At 29.2% G+C, this 21,171-nt stretch overlaps 1 protein-coding gene across 1 annotated transcript in view; it reads right to left on the bottom strand.

Moving 5' to 3' along the window:
• Window positions 1–21,171, bottom strand: part of LOC129912446 (uncharacterized) — a 99,432-nt gene that overhangs the window by 7,709 nt on the left and 70,552 nt on the right. Inside the window, exon 3 of the mRNA XM_055990672.1 lies at window positions 8,347–8,541. Within this exon, the coding sequence (XP_055846647.1) occupies window positions 8,347–8,541 (195 nt within the window). The remainder of the gene's footprint in view (window positions 1–8,346; window positions 8,542–21,171) is intronic.

The raw sequence follows: 21,171 nt of genomic DNA, 5'->3' as shown, positions 1-21,171 counted from the left end.
AAAATCAATAAACCCAATTTTTAAAAATCCTGTTTTCTATAATCTCGTTTATTTAAAATCCTGTTCAATTATAATTTCGCTTTTTGAAATTTCGTCAAACCCCTGACAATCCCATTCTTTTACAAAAAAAAAAAAAATAAGAGAATCAAGAGAAATAGACAAGAAATTAGTAAAATCCTTTTTCGCTCGACTTACCTATAGTTAAAAAACAGTTTTACTTTGAATAAATGGATTAAAGTTTTTGTTTGTTTTGTTTAAAAAAAATACTTTACTTTATATATAATTTTTGGAAGGTATGTTATATTTATTTAAAACTACGAAAAAATTTATTTACAAAAATCTCTTTAATTTCTTTAATTTAACCAAAACTAAATGTTTATTTAAAAAAAAAGAACGATTTTTTTTTAAATAAAACAATAAGCTTTTATAAAAAAAAAAAACGGAATTTAAAAAGACGAGAATATAAAAATCAGAATATCATACATCATCCGTTTTAAATTTAGTTTTTTGTCGCACAGTGTTATTAAGGAACTTTGTCATAAAACTATTTGCTCTGTCTTTCTCTTAAACGACTTTTCCGATTCCCCAAAAAAATGTATAGAGTTTAAAAAAATAAAATAAAAAATAGCACGTATACGCCACAGTACACACTATCGAAATTAATCAAACACACAAGAGTTCATTTTCGTCAGTGTTAATAATTTAATAGAAAAACAATATCCTTTAAAATAAGACTCAAACATTAGCCGTGTTTTATTGGTACCCTTTTTTTACTAAGTAAACATTTTATGCTGTAAGCAACAACAATTGATTTTTTTATTTATTTATTAATAATCCTTATTGTTGAATTGTGACAAATGTATAAGATTAGAAAAGAAATTTGGTCTACCTAACCAATAATAATAATTCTCATAGGTATTTTAATAAAACTTATAACACAATAAAAACCTGAACATAAAACCAAATTTCACCTAAATAACCATAAAGGGATTAGTTAGCTCACTTAAACGAAAAAGAAATTAGTATAAATTGAACAAAACCAAGGATATATGCTTTTTATTCTATGCAAAAAACTAAATCCACTTTATTTAATCACCAATTGCTTTCACATAGATCTTCCTTTTCCATGAAGCTACTACTAACAATTTTTCTTCCATAATACAACAATTAAAAGAAAAAACTTATGCCATTCATTTACCCGCAAATAATAGACACTTTCAAAGAGAGAAAAAAAATCTATTCTTTTATACTCAATGGTGATCCATTTTAATTGTACTTTTTATTACGGAGAAAATTCCGCAATGTCACCGCTAAGCACCCTCATCCCATTTATTATTATTATTTTTTTTCGTTAGAACGTCCGTAAATCCAGAAAAAAAAGTTGGTAGGTATCCCATTCCAAGTCTTAAATTTAAAGTTAAAAGAACCTGGAAGCAATAAAAAAATACCCAACATATCTTGTCATCGTCATGTGTCGCCTTTAGGTGTTGTCGTCTCGGCTCGGTGTCGACGACAACGACGATGATGTGACTATATTTGTTAAAAAATCAGCCTGAGAGCATTCAAAAAGTGCTCTAAGCATTCTTTTTTTTTGTGTGTAAATAATTCGATTCGCTTCAATAAATTAGGTACTTTCAAAGCTAACGTGAAAAAAGTCCAACGAAACGTGGTTAGAATACCTAACACGTGTCTTCCAAAGGTATGAGACTTTATAGCAGCTGACTCAAAAGCATACCAATACCTACCTTCCACCACCACATTCAGTGAATAGTCCGGTTCAACAGACTTAAGAATCATTTTGTAAGGAACAAAGTATTTGTGCAGACAAAACCTTACATTTTTATATAAAATTTCAATGCAAATTCTATAATAATTCTTTAATCTCTGCCTTTACCACCCACACGTTCACTGAACGTAACTCAACTTCATCATAACAAATGCGTTGTTGTATATGAAGGCGCTTGAAAACCCTCTTGCCTCTCATCATCATCTTTATTTAACAAATTCATTGTGGGAAACAATAGAAATCATTATGATTTTGAGGTTGTATACGTTTGCTGATGTTTTGTCTTTTCACGCCACTCAAACACTTTCCGTATTTCTGATAGATGGATGGATGGAGCTTTGTCGGAAAAGAGTCTATTGTGAGTCAACAGTGCAGTGAAAAAAAAAAAAGAATATAAAAATTTTTCTAAAATACGGAAAAGTTAAATACCTTACTTTCAAAATATATATTTTTTTTAAATAAATTGTATGTTTGTATCATCATAACTTTTAAACTACTTAATATAATTTCTTCAAAATGGGTATCGTTGGAAGCGTCTTGCTTGTCCGATAATTATAGGCTATATTTTGATAGTGTAACGCCATCTAGTACCAAAAGCTTTAAACAAGATGGTATGATTTTGATGTACCTATAACGGATCTCCAAATGCTTTTTCAAATTATCACCCCATCATAGTTTGAACACAAAAAAAAATATGCACTTTCAAAAACTAAAACCATTTTACGTCAGGACGTTTGCTTCTAGAGGGCGCCATACTAGAAATCGTTTTATGGCCTATAACCAGGAGACAACCAAGCCGCTTTAAAAAATTCTTCATTTGTAAAATAATGATTAGTAGTTTAGAAGTTATGAGGAAACGTACATGCCCAGCCCACGGATTGGCATCAAAGCTCCTAGCTTTCAAAACTCTTGAATGAATATAATCTTGCGAGAAAAAAATTCTTCACAGCACTGTATAATGAGCCAGAAGATAACTTGTTGGTACAAGCTACTAATTTGCATACAAAGAGAACAAAAATCCTGAATAGATGATAATTTTTTATAATCATCCCATTTGGGAGCCATGAAATGGCTTATGACGGCTCTTTTGTTAGTATTCTTTGTTTACAATTTTAAATAAATATTTTGTATAGCTATAAAATTTCTTATTTTGAAAAAAAAAAAAAAAAAGGATTTGTTATTAAAAAACGATTTGAAACCAAATATAGAATCGATAAAATTCATCCTTGAACGTTGAATAATGCATATTTGTATATATGCCATATAGGATAGGTAAATATAAATAAAATATTTTCACAGGTGTATTTTTTTTTTTTTTTTTTTCGTTGAATGAAATTCATAGGAAAAACCTTTTGCACGTGCTTTTCTCGATTTTTATTTTCATAGATTTTCCATGCTCTCTTTTATACATCCGCATGATGGATGATATTTTTAATTCAAATTCATTTCATTTCCATTTTTATCCCGTTTTACCCGGAATTCAAATCATCATCGGATTACAGAAACTTGAATTTATTTGTCCCCTCATAGCTAGTAAGGAGATACCTCTATTATAATAGATATTTACCTTAAATTCTTGACATTCCTTATATTTTTTCCATTAAGAGCTTTTATTAATTATAATTTTTTGTAATGGATTTTTTTTCTTAATTTTGTATTGTAAATTCAGGAACTACTTTTAAAATAAATGAATTCTTCGGTTTATGGACAAACAAAACTATTTTTAATTAAAAAGTTTAATAGGTAAGTAGGTAGCTAAGGAATAATTTGGAAAGTTAAATATGTTTGATTTTGAACAGAATTCGGAAAATATAAAAAATTAACGTTACTTCTTGCAGTAAAGTTATTTATTTTGCTTTACACTAATGCAGTGCAAAAAAATAAAAAAAAAAATTATTGTAGCAGGAAATGAGTAATGTCAAAATTAAGGATTAATGTTTTCAATAACGGAAAATCGATAGGATAAAAGAGGACTGGTTAAAAAAAAAACGCAAAATCGAAACAAATTTTTTAAACAAAACAATAATTTTTCGATTAAAAGTATTGAAAAAAATGACAAATTTTCCAATAAAAAAAAATTGCTTTAAATTAAATCAAAAAATCAGTAGGTTTTAACAGATGATACCTAGCATAAAATTTGATTAAAAAAAAAAAACATCTTTAAAAATCAATTTGGTATGCCATTTAATTTCTTGTATAAGAGAGAATTTTAAGACAGAAAAAATTAAAAACTATTATAGCCATTTCTTTTAATAATATTTTTTTAGATTAAAACTTTCAAAAAATTAAAAAAATGATGCCCGGTTAAAAAGAAGATATAAATCGACACCAAAAAAAAGTTAAAAAAAAGAAAACAGTTTTATTTTTTCAATATCAATTAAAAAAAAAATGTATTTGAAAATAGAAAATAAATCTATTAAATAAAAATATTTATTGAAACTGAAAAAAATTGCATTAAAAAATAATTGTATTGCAACTGCTGAAAAATATTTGCATTAAAAAAAATTTATTGCAACTACAAATATTTTGCATTAAAAAAAATGTTATGACAGTTCGAAAAATATTTGCATAGATAGTAGAATTTTTAGGTAATGCAAATGAAAATATTTTGCATTAAAAAAAATTATTGTAAGTAAAAATTTTCTACATTAAAAGAAAAATTCAATGCAAAATGTGTGCATCAAATATTTTTTTTTTATTATTCGACGAATTTCTTACAATTTTGACAATAGTCATTTAATTTTTTTTTTCACTGCAGAAAATTTTGTATTTGCAATAAATTTTTTTAATGCAAAATATTTTTATTTGCAATAAAATTTTTTTTATCAATGCAAATATTTTTGCTTTGCAATAATATTCTTTTTATGAAAAATATTTTAGTTGCAATAAATATTTTTTTTTTAATGCAAATATTTTTCAGTTGCAACAAATATTATTTTTTCAATGCAATTTTTTTTTTTTGCAATAAATATTTTTTAAATTTGTAATGGAAAACAATTGTATTAAAAAAAATTATTTGTTACAACCCTGGCACGTACATTAGGATGTGTCACTTTTGTATGGCGGAATAAAAGTATACTCTAATTTTGCAATGTAATAGTGGTCAAAAGTTGTATTAATGTCTAAGGTTTAAGAATATGTAAAAAATAATTATAATATCGTTCGTCTTTGGCTCGCTCAAATCGGTTGAAGTTGTTAAGAAAAAAAAAAAAACGATTTTATATGAAAAAAATGATTTTTTTCCTACACTCATTATTTCGCAGCTTCTTTAATAAGCCAACAAATATAAGCTTAAAAGTTTTTTCTTGGAATTAACTTTCACGTGAAAGCCTAAAAATATATTTAATACATTTTTTTTTTGTATCCAAACGGCGCTTTTAAAAATATTTTTCAAAAGTCTTTAAAAATCCAAATTTCTTCGATTTCTTCCTATATTTTGAGCGAGCCAAAGATATCAATTCAAATGAAAAATGTAAACGCAAGATTTAATTTTGATAAGCAATGACACCTTTTAAAAGCTATTACATTTGAAAATTTCATAGTTTAGCATTTTGACAAACCCTAACGTACATGTATAAAAAAAAAAAAAACAAATAGAAAAAATCATCCTCACGTTTACAAAAAATCGATTTATAAAATAAATTAATAGCTAATTGATTTTTGTTTTGAAAATTTTGCTTAGTTTTAATATCTCTCTTCCCGGATACTAAAGAGTTGAGTAAAAAATGGTAGATTTGTGCAAAATGAGAAAATAAAGATTCAATTTCTATTTGTAAATCGGTATATTATTTTGTAGAAAAAGTAATAAAATAAAATCAATTTGTCTTTTGTTCAACCTTTACTAAAAAACGGAAGTTGATACTTGGCTGTCACAGGGTATTTTTTTTGCACGCAGAAAAAAAAGTTTTGACTTGCGAGTGAGTATCTTTTTTTGGTTGCTGAAACCGAATCCGTAGTCCGTTTCACTCTATATCGTCAGGTTTTTTAGATTATCATACAAATTGTTAACAGACATCCTGAAACGAACATCTTTTTTGAGGTTATCTCAAAAACCTGATGTGATATAGCAAAATTGACTTCGTATTCGTTTTCAGCGACTCAAAAAACATATGATTAACATAGTCGCACCTACAACAGGTCAGAACTTTTTTTTCTGTGGCTGTGTTATCAAATTTGAAAACTTTACCATGGCTATTCTGTCCTCCTTAAATATAAATTTTAAGGATCACTTCATTTATAATTTTTGTTCAAACTAGGTATTAAAAATCTGACTTTTATAAATACTTATTTTCCAGTTTATTTAACTACTAATTTTAAAAATTAATTAAAATCTGACTTAATTTAAAACCAAATTCATATATTTTTACAATCATAATTTTGCTCTTTAAATTTTTGTAACCAAATAAAAAATAAAAAAAAAAACAAATAATTTACGATATAACCCCTCAAGAAATTCGAAATCACAAAACATTATTCATGCCGCTGAAAGATGAAATATATCAAAAAAAAAAAAAAAAAAAATACAAATACGTACGAGTATGTTGAAAGAGAGTAAAAAAGAAAAAAATCATGTGTGCATTCACACGTGGTAGAAGTGAAACCTTAAAAAATCATTTTTTTTGAAAAAAAAAAAAAATTAAAACCATTAAAAATCTTACAAAATTTTCCTAAAGAATAAAGCCATTCTAAAATTTTTACAATGCGCAAAAAGTATAAAAATAATTTATTGAAAACAATCATTTTCATCAAAAAAAAAGGGAAAAAAACACGTAATTTTATCTTCTCACGCTATTAAATGCATTTTTTCCCTAACAAACTATAAAAAATGTTATACCATCTGAAAGCTTATTGTAAGAGCTTATATATCGATCAGGTCTATAAGACATCTACAAAAAGAGCTAGAATTTTTTGAACTCGATCAATTTCCATCAAAAAAATCAATTTTTTTCCCTAACAACCTATACAAATTTTTACACAATCTGAAAGCTTATTGTCAAAATATATATATCGATCAGGTCTACGAGACATCTACAAAAAGAGCTAGAATTTTTTAAACTCGATGAAATTTCATCCAAAAAGCAAAAAAAAACATTTATTTTTATGTTCTCATGGTATTAAATCAATTTTTTTGTTTGACAACCTATACAAAATTTTATACCATGTGAAAGCTTATTGTTTCACCTTGTATAATGATGCATAAATCTTATTTCAAAGATGTTTACAAGAGAAGTTAGAATTTTTTAAAGTCAACCATGTCGAATTTGCAGACCGAGATTACGGTACTTCCTACACTGGTAGCTGGTCATCGGCAACAGATCTCCACAGGTGTTTTGAGGTATTTTTAATTTTTTTTCAATTTAAGATTGTGTAACTTGTAGAGCACGTAACGTTATGTGTGATATATCAAATAAAAGGTTATGTTATCAGCATGCGTAGTAAAGTTAAATCAAAATTTGTTTGTGCACTAGATCAAAAGATATAACGTGTGTTGGAAAAGAACATCTTTTTACCGTTATCTCCGAATTTTAAATATAAAATTAATTCAAATTTTGTACAATTATAATTTATTTAATTACCTGTCTACAGTACAAATTTCATTCATCTATCTATTAAAACAAATAAGTTATAACAAGTTGAAGTCGTGTCGCGTTTTCGTTTCATCTTGTTTCAAATCACTACGATACTAAAGAAGTTTTCACTTCAAAAATAAAGTATCAATAAAAATCAACAAGCAAAAAAAAAAAAAATTCTTTCATAACGTGTTATGACCACATAACGAAAAAACATCTTCAACTCTAACAATTCTTTATCACCAAACCTACCATCAAGCAAAAAAAGGGTGAAGAAACTCGTCCTTTTTTATGACCACGCAATCATTCAAATGCAAAAAAAAAAAAATGAAAAATAAAATATAAACTTAAAGTGAAACACAATATGTGAGTTTGAGCCATCTTTATTCTTACAGGGACGTATCAAAGTTTTACACTCTGAGGGGGCGAATGATATTACAAAGTTTAAGAACGTTAGCCCTCTGGGTGTTTTTGATTCAACGTAAAATGACAACATTATTTTTTTTACCAATAAATGCTTTTATAACATTTTAGAATTAAAGTTCGTTTTGTTATAGTAAAATATATGCCAAAAGTTTAAAATTATAATTTTAATATATTCAAGCCTTAAGAAAAATTCAGTGTCTTAAGTTCCTAAAATATTCTTATGATTCATTTCTTTATTCATTTAATTTTTCGGTTCCAAATTTTACTACAGATTATTGTCAATTTTTAACACATTTTTTAACCATGAGACCCCCTAAAGTCTACGCTCCTGCATGAATGTTCGTCTACCTTAAAGTTGTTGGAAAATTTTAATGAGTATGGGCGCACCCTGGGGCAAAATTTTATGCCTTTTCAAAGAATTTTATGCTTTGATGTTCAACTACAAACGAACCAAAGCACTGCACTTGATGTTCATGGCGCGCAACGTGCACCTCACATTTTCAAAAGCACTTTATTTTAGTTATTGGAAAAGATTTGATATCTCTGTTTCATATAGGTACATACCTTTCCATCGAGAGTCGCTTCCTCTGGCAGTCCTTCGCCTTGATATTCAACATTGTTGGCATGAGAAGCGTAATTCGATTGACCCATAACAGGGTTGTGCAACTGAATGGCGATGAGGACGATGACCAACAACGGCATGGCGGCGGCTATCGTTGTCGTTGATTTTGTCATTTTTGCAGATTTTCTCAGGCGCATCTAAAAATAAAAGAAAAATGATAAAATCTATTAGACATCAACTTTATTGTTATCAAACAAACAAACAAACAAAGAATTTTAATTTTATTTTTCAACAAGTGAATCATCCCTCAAGAAAATAAACAAAAAAAAAAAAACATTTAAAAGGCAAACAGAAAACAAACACACTCTAAGCTGAACATCAAACAAAACAAAGGACACAAAACGTATTGTAAACAAAAATTCAACTGCAAATCCTTGAGATGACATAAAATGTCTGTGAAGATGATGAAGAATGTTAAATAAATTGAATAAGGTGGAACAAGTCAAATAGCAGTCAAGAGTGAATATAAACGGAAATGGGAATAATAAAGAGCTAGCTATGAATTAGAGATTTACAAGTTATCGTCGAGCTTTGTTGTTATTGTTGAAAAACCACTGAAAATTGAATGAATTTAATCTTCACTAACCAGCGTAATTTCTTCAATTTAACCGGTAACTGACATGTATAATAGATTTCTTACTTTCTAAGAAGAACTTTAAATTCTTTTGGTTATACCAGGTAGAGTATCTATGAATTTTTGATTCATTCGATTTAAGCATTTGTGTTTTTAGGGTTGCTGAACATGAATCTGAAAAGTTGCTTAGCAAAATTTCTCAAGAAAAAAACAATCACCGAATTAGTACGGAAAATGTGATTTTCTTGTTAATATGGGCCATTACAATAAAAGTGGTTTTTTGGAAGCCATATTGCATTTTTTGAAAATTTTTTGAAACATATTACTACAAGTTCGATATTTATGTAGCTTTTATTATAGGAAGGCTGATTTTGTTAGATCTAAAAGAAGGGTGTTAGAAAACTTAAAGACCTAGTTTTTGGGGCGCCTGCCTCGTAGAGAATTCCGCCATTTTGAAAAACGCGATGTGTTCTTTATCTCCGAAACTATTAGTTTAACTAAAAAAGTTGTTTCATCAAAGCCGTAGGAAATATTTGTACCCCTTTTTCTGTGCGAACATCAATTTTGAGGTTGTCATTTAATTTTTTTTATAATTTTTAGTTTTTGATATTTTTCTCATTCTCTGAGATAGTTACACTACTTTTTGTCATCGAAAAAGTTTTAGATTTTCTAATAGTTCGGTACCTATATTTTTTTTTTTTTGAAGATCATAGTATTTTTAAGTCCAAAGTTACGGAACTTAAAAAAACAGTCCATTTTAATATTTTTCAAAAATATTATGTGGTTTTTCCATATAAAACACGAAAAAGAGCTAAATCATGCAATTACTCAAAATTACTCATTTAGGTATTTTTTTTTTTTTTTTTTGAAAATAGTAGGTTCCTACGTTAGTTGGAAAAAAGACAAGAAATATTTTTTAAATTCTTTTATGTTTCCAATGCGATCATCAGTTGCTGGCAGCAATAACTCAGGCAGCTAGGCTTGGTAAATGTAAACAAAGTTTTAATCATATTCGACAATATTATCAAACTTTAATATAAAAATATTGCGTCACCGTTGGTATTGGCTAAAACGAAATGTTTTAAATTAAAGAACAAATTTTGAGTCTGATTGCAAAACAACCTATTTTTTTTAATATTGCACCTGTTGCAGGTTTTCTCAAGTATCATACAATTAATCGGCTTTCCGTCAAACTTGTGAGCGACTTTTTTGTTGATAATTGTTTTCTTCATAAGAATAAATTAATAAAATTTGCCTCAAAGTCAAAAATTATCAGCATTTTTTTGACGTAAAATATACATTTGTTTCGTACGCAAACATTATTTGAGCATTTATGTGTTATTTGTTGTGGGGAGCCCAAACGGACCTATTACACTAGTTCACAAAAAAAACAAATTTTTGGAAACCAAATACCGTTATATTTTTCATTTATGTAAAACCCAGAGAACTAAAAAATCTTACATATGTATCTAAAAAAATGTTTATGGTTACGTTTTTGAGAAATGTTTTTTAAAGTTTTTTTGTCGTTGTTGTCCCAAGGATACTTTATTCGGGTTATTTTTTGACCAATGAACAAAAGAACCGGCTGAATAAATTAGCAAAAAACACTTGAATAATTTTTCTGGGTCACTTCAGATGTGTAAGTACTACGAATAAAAGCATTTTTTTTTAAATCTATTTTTAAAAAAAAATTTTGACAAAAAAAAAACTAACTGAAAGAAAAATGTGATTTCCGAGTCCTTAGGTCAAAGTACGTTAGAAAAAAATGTTGGTATTAAGTATCCATTTTGGCTGTTAGCCAGTGTTGTTATTGACAAGAAATAAATTAAAACATTCTCAAATGAATCTTGTGAGCTTTTTTAGAGGATTTGAAATGTAATTTTTGTCCTAGTTGGGACCGAGATTATTGATTCAAAATGGTGTATTTGCGGTGTATCTGTACTAAAAGTAGTAGATATTGAAAAAAATAATGGATTTCGAAAAAAAACACGATATTTGAAAGCAATATCTTCGAAACCATAAGTTTCATAGAGATGATTTTCTACGGAGAAAAACATATATATAATACACATGATTCTTTTAGAAAATTCATCAAAATTTGAAAAGTGGGTTTTCGTTGTTTACTCTGGAATAGTAAAGTTGTCGAAAATAATTACTATCATCTCATTACCGGGAATTTCAGTAATCCACTAGACAAAAGACTTAATAACAAACAGAACCTTATCAACACATTTTTGGAAACATAAGACTGTAATGCGAATTAAAGACTGTAATATCAAACTCAATATTGTAAGGAACAGGAACTCGTATCATATCTTTTCAAACAAGATTTTAAATTTATCCACTTATTCGAATCTTTCTTTTCACCAATACTAAAAGAAAAATGTGTCAAAATTTCAAAAAAATCGGTAAGTTAGTTAAAGTTCATCCATCAATGTGGCTATTACTGCTATAGATTTTTGATGAAGTTATGCATGTTATTAATATTTTGAATTTAATCTTCAATATCAAAAATTTTTTAACCTAAATTCCTTAACCGATGAGCCTTAATAACTATTTAAGGTGGTTTAATGGATAAATAACTATTTATCAAATAGATCAGACTGTTTCCATACAAAGGAGAAAATGATTGCATACCTACATTAAATCAACAAATTTTGTTCATGTGGCAATGCAATTAAGAAAAATAACAAAACCTAAAAAGAACTAACAAAAGAGAAAAAAAAAACCGATACACCTTAAATTCCATTAAAATCAATACACATTTCTCGCGTGACCATCCAATTTTAATTTATATTAAACAAAAATCTTAAGAATTCTCCTTTCAAGATTCTTATCTAGAAGGTGAAGAAGGATTATTCTCTTATCTCTCTACGAAAATTAAAATCAACATTTGAGTTAATTCTTGAAAATACCAACCATACCATGAAATGGAAATGGTAACGGAGTTACGAATAACAGAGTTACGGGCGACAGAGTTACGGCCGTCAGAGTTACGCAAAACCGAAGGTACGAAAAACTAGAGGTACGAATTCTAAAGTTATGTTAAGCTATGAAATGTGATTTTTGGGTTGGCAACAATTGCGAGGAACGATATGGAATTATGGAAACATAAATAAGAGAATATCGTTTCTCATTGGTCAGAACTAAATGAGTAAAGCGAAAATGAGTGTTATTTAATCTTGTAAAATTTTGATTGGATAGGTATAGGTATACATATATGGTTTTGTTTTTGTGAGAAGATCGCAAAAACGTTGAAAAAGAAAAAAAAACATAGGTATACTTATGTAAGTTTGGGGGACATAGTTGAAATTAACTTCTTATTTGTCCAACTAATATTGCACCTATGTATTTTTTATTTCTATTAATTACCTAACATAATTATTCATATTATTCGTATTTTGTAATACCCACTTTGTTATTATTTATATTAAAATAATAAATAATAAAATAACCAAACCACCCCTTTTTTTTACAGACGTTATTTTGGTGTGGTGAACTGATGTGCAATGGTCTTTTATATCATTGAAGTTGCGATCATTCACTGAGCTTTGGTCTAACTGGCTAAATACAATGGTGTAGCTGTGGCTGTAGCTTGTAGTACTATCAAAATTTTATTAAGGGAAACAACAACAAAAGTTGGCGGCAGCTGAGCAAAAAGTTCAGAATTCTTCAACTTGCGCTACAAGCTACAGCCAGAGCTATACCATTTTATTCAGCCAGTAAATTACACTCCCGCCCTCTTTTCTCCTCAGAAGAAATTATTGAATGGGGAACAATTTGCTGACGTTTTTTTTTTTCATTTCTGTTTTGTTTGTAATATAGAATAGAATAATATGTGACAAAATGTGACGCCACAACCTCCTTAAACGGAGGTCAGGGAACCACTAAAAAAAAAAAACAAACCAAAGATGAAAATGTTCTATTTCAATCGTTTCTGTTTGGTGGGGGAAACTCCATTCATAATTATGTAAATAATTTGACAATAACTGATAAATAAAAGCAGATACATAACATTATACAAATTCAATGCACAACTATTGAGAAAGAACAATGGTGGTGGTTGGTCAATATTTCCCCAACTCTAAGAATGGATCGCGGATGTAGGAGAAGGAAGGAGCAGTCAAAAAAATAAAAATAAAAATAAAAAATCATTCACATATCCCGGTAACGCCTCCGACGTCTCACCTACATAAAGGGGCCAAGGCATAGAAACCGTCGCATTCGTTGATTTGTCGACGGATTTTATTGACCTTGAAAAACAACATTTTTATAAGAACCAATTCATATATTAGTTGGACTTGATGGTTTCCGTTTGTTTATAGGTCTGTTTTCATGAGACCAAATAATACGCAAACTGAAATTTATACTCAGGATAAACCCCTCTTCAATACTGCATCCAAACTTAGCAGACAGACAACTGTCGGATTTTTCCCCATTGACTGAACTAAATGCAAGTTTAAGAAAAGAATAAGTCAACAAGTCAAAAATTTGTTAGGTTATCTCTTTCATAACAATAATATTGTTAGACAGTGACATCTTAAATGAAAAAAAAAAAAATGCATTCTTATTTCCCCACCTAAATAAGTAAAATAAAAAGCGCATTTTTATTTATATTATATAACTCTGTTTCTGTTGTTAGATTGGGACAAACCTAAGCCAAAGATAGATGACATCTTTCTCACACACACTCCCCACCTCCACATGAACTAGACGAAAATAATGTGTCATTAAAATACGGTTGTAGTGTTATGTAAAGTATAACACAAGGTGGAGAGAGAGAAGTAGTCGAGTTGTCCAACAGATAGGTTCATGCTGTGATTGTGTTGCTCCCACTTCCACCTCCCACCAAAAAACAACACTTTATATGGAACATTTTGTTGCTTAAATTTGTTTTATTTTTTAGTTGGCCTCTGACCTCCATCGAAAAAGGTGGTTGTGTTACCTCCTTCTTATATTTTTTTTCCTATAGGTATCTACCTGTCATCCTTATTGCAATTGTCAGGTATTAGACCAGTGCCAATCCGGTTTTCAGAGGCCAAAAGTTGAACAAATTATAAGCAGCATAAGAGTGGTGGGAAAATTTAGGATAAATGGTATATGAAAGGAGAAAAATAAATTGCCCACAAAAAAATTGGGGGAAAGGGGGTGGATGGGCGAAAAAGTGGGGTGGGTGTCAAAAATCATGGTTTTTTACGATTTCTGTCAAAACTAGACGTCCTATCGAAAAAAGTCAAATGCAAAAGTTGTAGGTAGTATAAATGTCTACAACTTTTACTCAAACAATTTTTTTCTATCACCTCAAAATTATGGAAAAAAATGCAAAAATACGATTTTTTGATTTTTTATTTTTATCTTTTACAGAAATGGTTGGATTTTAACAAAACTTGGTTAAAAACTACTTTGTTATGTTTTCTATCTATTAAAAATGTTTTTTGAGCAAAAAGTAAATTTTTGGATTTTTGACGAATTTAATTTGAAAAAAATAGCCTATTTTTCAATCAAAAAAGTTACCGAAAAAATTTTAGATTTTTGAAAAGTTTGAAGTGAAATTATTTAGATTAAAACCTATTATTTAAGATTGTTTGGAAAAACTATACTTTTGTTTTAGAAAATATTGAGAAAAATTGAAAAAAACAAAAAAACGATTTTTAAGATCGATTTTTCCGTAAATGACAGTAATATTGGCGAGAAATAATTTTCCATAGAAACAAAATAATACTTTTCTAATGGTCATTGACCTTTTAAATTTGAATCAAGCACTAGAATAGCTCTAACGTGAAAAGTTTTTGAGATATTGAATTTTGAACGTCCAAAACACTATTTTTGTGATGTTTTGCATGGTAATATCTCAAAAACGTGATGTGATAGAATTTTTCTGACTTCGGATTCGAGCTCAGCGCACAAAAAACCATTAGAAAAATATACTTTGATTTCTATAAAAAAAAACTTTTTGATCAGTGAATTCGAATAGGGAAGACAAAATCGAATGTCTTGTTTGAATTCACTAGTCAAAAAGTTTTTTTTGTAGAAATCAAAATATATATTTCTAATGGTTTTTTGTGCGCTGAGCTTGAATCCGAAGTCAGAAAAATTCTATCAAGTCACGTTTTTGACATATTACCATGCCAAAAATCAGAAAAATAGTGTTTTGGACGTTCAAAATTCAATATCTCAAAAACTTTGCACGTAAGAGCTATTCTAGTGCTTGATTCAAATTAAAAAGGTCAATGACCGTTAGAAAAGTATAATTTGGTTTCTATGGAAAATTATTTCTCGCCAATATTACTGTCATTTACGGAAAAATCAATCTTAAAAATCGTTTTTTTGTCTTTTTCAATTTTTCTCAATATTTTCTAAAACAAAAATATAGTTTTTCCGCACAATCTTTAAAAAACGGTTTTAAGCTAACTAATTGCATTCCAAAATTTTCAAAAATCTAAAATTTTTTCGGTAACTTTTTTGATTGAAAAATAGGCTATTTTTTTCAAATTAAATTCGTCAAAAATCCAAAAATTTACTTTTTGCTCAAAAAACATTTTTAATAGATAGAAAACATAACAAAGTAGTTTTTAACCAAGTTTTGTTAAAATCCAACCATTTCTGTAAAAGATAAAAATAAAAAATCAAAAAATCGTATTTTTGCATTTTTTTCCATAATTTTGAGGTGATAGAAAAAAATTGTTTGAGTAAAAGTTGTAGACATTTATACTACCTACAACTTTTGCATTTGACTTTTTTCGATAGGACGTCTAGTTTTGACAGAAATCGTAAAAAACCATGATTTTTGACACCCACCCCACTTTTTCGCCCATCCACCCCCGTTCCCCCAATTTTTTTGTGGGCAATTTATTTTTCTCCTTTCATATACCATTTATCCTAAATTTTCCCACCACTCTTATGCTGCTTATAATTTGTTCAACTTTTGGCCTCTGAAAACCGGATTGGCACTGGTCTAATACCTGACAATTGCAATAAGGATGACAGGTAGATACCTATAGGAAAAAAAATATAAGAAGGAGGTAACACAACCACCTTTTTCGATGGAGGTCAGAGGCCAACTAAAAAATAAAACAAATTTAAGCAACAAAATGTTCCATATAAAGTGTTGTTTTTTGGTGGGAGGTGGAAGTGGGAGCAACACAATCACAGCATGAACCTATCTGTTGGACAACTCGACTACTTCTCTCTCTCCACCTTGTGTTATACTTTACATAACACTACAACCGTATTTTAATGACACATTATTTTCGTCTAGTTCATGTGGAGGTGGGGAGTGTGTGTGAGAAAGATGTCATCTATCTTTGGCTTAGGTTTGTCCCAATCTAACAACAGAAACAGAGTTATATAATATAAATAAAAATGCGCTTTTTATTTTACTTATTTAGGTGGGGAAATAAGAATGCATTTTTTTTTTTTCATTTAAGATGTCACTGTCTAACAATATTATTGTTATGAAAGAGATAACCTAACAAATTTTTGACTTGTTGACTTATTCTTTTCTTAAACTTGCATTTAGTTCAGTCAATGGGGAAAAATCCGACAGTTGTCTGTCTGCTAAGTTTGGATGCAGTATTGAAGAGGGGTTTATCCTGAGTATAAATTTCAGTTTGCGTATTATTTGGTCTCATGAAAACAGACCTATAAACAAACGGAAACCATCAAGTCCAACTAATATATGAATTGGTTCTTATAAAAATGTTGTTTTTCAAGGTCAATAAAATCCGTCGACAAATCAACGAATGCGACGGTTTCTATGCCTTGGCCCCTTTATGTAGGTGAGACGTCGGAGGCGTTACCGGGATATGTGAATGATTTTTTATTTTTATTTTTATTTTTTTGACTGCTCCTTCCTTCTCCTACATCCGCGATCCATTCTTAGAGTTGGGGAAATATTGACCAACCACCACCATTGTTCTTTCTCAATAGTTGTGCATTGAATTTGTATAATGTTATGTATCTGCTTTTATTTATCAGTTATTGTCAAATTATTTACATAATTATGAATGGAGTTTCCCCCACCAAACAGAAACGATTGAAATAGAACATTTTCATCTTTGGTTTGTTTTTTTTTTTTTAGTGGTTCCCTGACCTCCGTTTAAGGAGGTTGTGGCGTCACATTTTGTCACATATTATTCTATTCTATATTACAAACAAAACAGAAATGAAAAAAAAAAAACGTCAGCAAATTGTTCCCCATTCAATAATTTCTTCTGAGGAGAAAAGAGGGCGGGAGTGTAATTTACTGGCTGAATAAAATGGTATAGCTCTGGCTGTAGCTTGTAGCGCAAGTTGAAGAATTCTGAACTTTTTGCTCAGCTGCCGCCAACTTTTGTTGTTGTTTCCCTTAATAAAATTTTGATAGTACTACAAGCTACAGCCACAGCTACACCATTGTATTTAGCCAGTTAGACCAAAGCTCAGTGAATGATCGCAACTTCAATGATATAAAAGACCATTGCACATCAGTTCACCACACCAAAATAACGTCTGTAAAAAAAAGGGGTGGTTTGGTTATTTTATTATTTATTATTTTAATATAAATAATAACAAAGTGGGTATTACAAAATACGAATAATATGAATAATTATGTTAGGTAATTAATAGAAATAAAAAATACATAGGTGCAATATTAGTTGGACAAATAAGAAGTTAATTTCAACTATGTCCCCCAAACTTACATAAGTATACCTATGTTTTTTTTTCTTTTTCAACGTTTTTGCGATCTTCTCACAAAAACAAAACCATATATGTATACCTATACCTATCCAATCAAAATTTTACAAGATTAAATAACACTCATTTTCGCTTTACTCATTTAGTTCTGACCAATGAGAAACGATATTCTCTTATTTATGTTTCCATAATTCCATATCGTTCCTCGCAATTGTTGCCAACCCAAAAATCACATTTCATAGCTTAACATAACTTTAGAATTCGTACCTCTAGTTTTTCGTACCTTCGGTTTTGCGTAACTCTGACGGCCGTAACTCTGTCGCCCGTAACTCTGGTATTCGTAACTTCGTCGGTTTCCCCATGAAATGCACTTATACTTCAAATATATACCGATACCAATACCGACACACGATATAAATTCCAAGTCTTTAGAAAAGAAAAAAAAAAAAATAACAATTCTTTTCAAATACAGCATAACAAAAGTGTTTTCGATAATATATCAATGTCGGTTAGGTACCACCATCATCAGTCGTTTACGTTCGGTATAAGCTCCAGTAGTTTACCATCGATGATGACGATGATGGGGATGGCATATGGATAACTTTGTAGCTATTTTTGTATGTTGAAGTGTGCTTTAGTTTATTTTTTTTTTTTATTTTCATCTTATGAATGAGAGTAAAGAAAAGAAATGGTCAGGAGAGAAAATTTAAGTAAGTGGCAGAATGACGAAGCAAGATGGAAGAAAAACCTCATTCTTTCCAAATTGCATTATTGTTGTTCATTTGAAAATAGGAGAGTAGAATTTGTATTGTTATTTGGGATAAGAGGTGAAATATACGTATCAACTAATCAATGAAATTGAAAACACAATTGACTTAATTTTTTCAATATGTTTGTAAAAAAGAGATGTTTTTCATTTTTCTAATAAAAAATGTTGTGAATTCGAATGGTGTTATATGTCACAATAAAAATCTTATCAATGTTACCCAGAAATTTTTTTTTCAAAAGGCTAATGGGATATCATGCACCCTTTTTTACCGTTGTTGAAACTTCTTCTTTTTCTTTTTCGTTTCTTCTTCTTCTTCTTCTTCTTCTTCTTCTTCTTCTTCTTCTTCTTCTTCTTCTTCTTCTTCTTCTTCTTCTTCTTCTTCTTCTTCTTCTTCTTCTTCTTCTTCTTCTTCTTCTTCTTCTTCTTCTTCTTCTTCTTCTTCTTCTTCTTCTTCTTCTTCTTCTTCTTCTTCTTCTTCTTCTTCTTCTTCTTCTTCTTCTTCTTCTTCTTCTTCTTCTTCTTCTTCTTCTTCTTCTTCTTCTTCTTCTTCTTCTTCTTCTTCTTCTTCTTCTTCTTCTTCTTCTTCTTCTTCTTCTTCTTCTTCTTCTTTTTCTTCTTCTTCTTCATCTTCTTCTTCATCTTCTTCTTCATCTTCTTCTTCATCTTCTTCTTCTTTTTCTTCTTCTTCTTCTTCTTCTTCTTCTTCTTCTTCTTCTTCTTCTTCTTAATGTCTTTATGCAAATTTACGACCCACACAAAACATTCCAACTCCATGTTACTAAAGAAGATTCCGAAACAGAATGATGTTAAACATAGCAACCTATCCATTATCCGCTAAAACAATATTAAATAAGACAGCTGAAAACACCATTTAATGATATCGTTTCTGTTTCTGCAAATGATTGTTGTGTTTGTTGAATTATTTGTTTATCATGTCCAATTCGCCGAAGGAAATACCACGCATTTGACCACAATTTTTACTTCTGTTTAACAAGAGAGGCCGCACAACAACGAAAAAAATAAGGAGGCAAACAGCTCTTCACATCAAGAATGGTAACAGAAATGTTCCTTTTTCCTATATGCGAGCTTATAAAGGCAGGTTATATATAGAAGAAGCTGATGGAACTTATTTTCTCTCTAGAATATCCCATTGAGATGTCAGTTTAGACTTTTTAGTTTTTTTGTTTTTGTTGTTGTTTTATTGTATTATATAGAATCAAGAAAAGTTGCGTGTTGCTGTGTTTAATCGAGAATACGACTCCATAACAAGTGTCTTACATCCGAAGTGGGAATGGCTGATGAGACCGGATAGGACGACCGACACAATGATGAAGTTGAACAACTTGTACATATTCGTTAAATGATTGACGTCAACTCCATTTGGAGTTGTATAGCATCCAACCATACCTACATTAAATGAAGAGAAACAACAACTTACATACATATCTTAGACAAGCGACGAAACTCTTGAGTCTTGAGAAGTCTTGATTTTAGTATTCTTATCGGTTGGTGGCTATGAAAAATACCTTTTTATGTGTTTGGACATAAGTTAGCGCCCTAGGTATTGAGTGTGGCACATGCAATTTCTAGATTTGGTTCTGAGAAGTCATTAAGTTGCTTAATTACTCCCTGGACTGTCAGAGCAGCATCATCATCAGCCAGTAACTTGTTTCGGATCGATCTGATTTGTCTTTTTTGAAGTTGGGAGTTTTTATATACAAAGGTGCGCTTCTTGTATACTTTTCTTATAAAAGACGTTTAACGTCAAAGTTAGCTATCCTAATTGTTCTAATTAGCACATATTAAGAAGTTGTTGGTCTCTTTGTTATTACTGTCATCACGCAAAAGGAGTCAATTTGTTTTAATCGATGCATGTGTATGGATTTTTAATTTACTAGTTTGTAACAAGTAAAAAAGATTTTTATTAGTTTTTAAGAAAAATCAGTTTGGAATCCTTTATATTGGTGCATGAAAACTGTTATATTTTGGATTTTTCAAACAAATCGGGCTCTAAAAACCGTTGAGAACTCAATATTGAAAATCATAATTTTACTTTTGATTGTTTCGAATTGCTGAAAAATGATAGAAAGTATTTTTATCACGTTTTGAAAACTAATTGAATGTTTTTTTCTCAGAAGCATTTAAGTTTAAGTAACAGCTTTAAAACTTTAAAGAAAATTCATTATTGCATTTTAAAGGCAAATTTCAAATTTAACAAAACAAAATAATCAGCGATTAAAATGGGACACATGTGGGTTAAAAGATTAACTAAAAAAATAAAAATTTTCAAACATTAAAAAAATGACAAAAATGTTATTCTTGAAATGACAAGTAATTTGTAGAATAATTAGGTATAACAGATTTTCCAAAAAATTAATTATTAATCCGTTATCAAAAAAAAATTTTTCGAAGAATCGAAAATTATTTTTTATTTATTATTAATTTTTTTTTTGTATCCTTTGATACTGACTTGACTGGATTTTGATGAAAGAATGGAAAATGTAGAATATTCATACCTAAATAGTTTTTGTACCTTTTATTTTTTATTCTCCAATAAACAGGTACAGGTAAAAAAGACATACAACTTTCATGATTTCACATAAATGTATTAATATAATAAGGTTCTATGTTATTCAAATTGCAACATACACTGAACCAAATCCTTACGTAAATACAACGAAAAAATTCGTTGAGCCAACGAAAATTTAATTAATTTTCAGCCGATGAAAAATTTAATTGGCTCAACGA

Source organism: Episyrphus balteatus, chromosome 2 (assembly GCF_945859705.1).
Source record: "Episyrphus balteatus chromosome 2, idEpiBalt1.1, whole genome shotgun sequence".
Lineage (NCBI taxonomy): Eukaryota > Metazoa > Arthropoda > Insecta > Diptera > Syrphidae > Episyrphus > Episyrphus balteatus.
The sequence above is the reverse complement of the archived record's forward strand: the minus strand, read 5'-3'. Positions and strand labels throughout refer to the sequence as shown.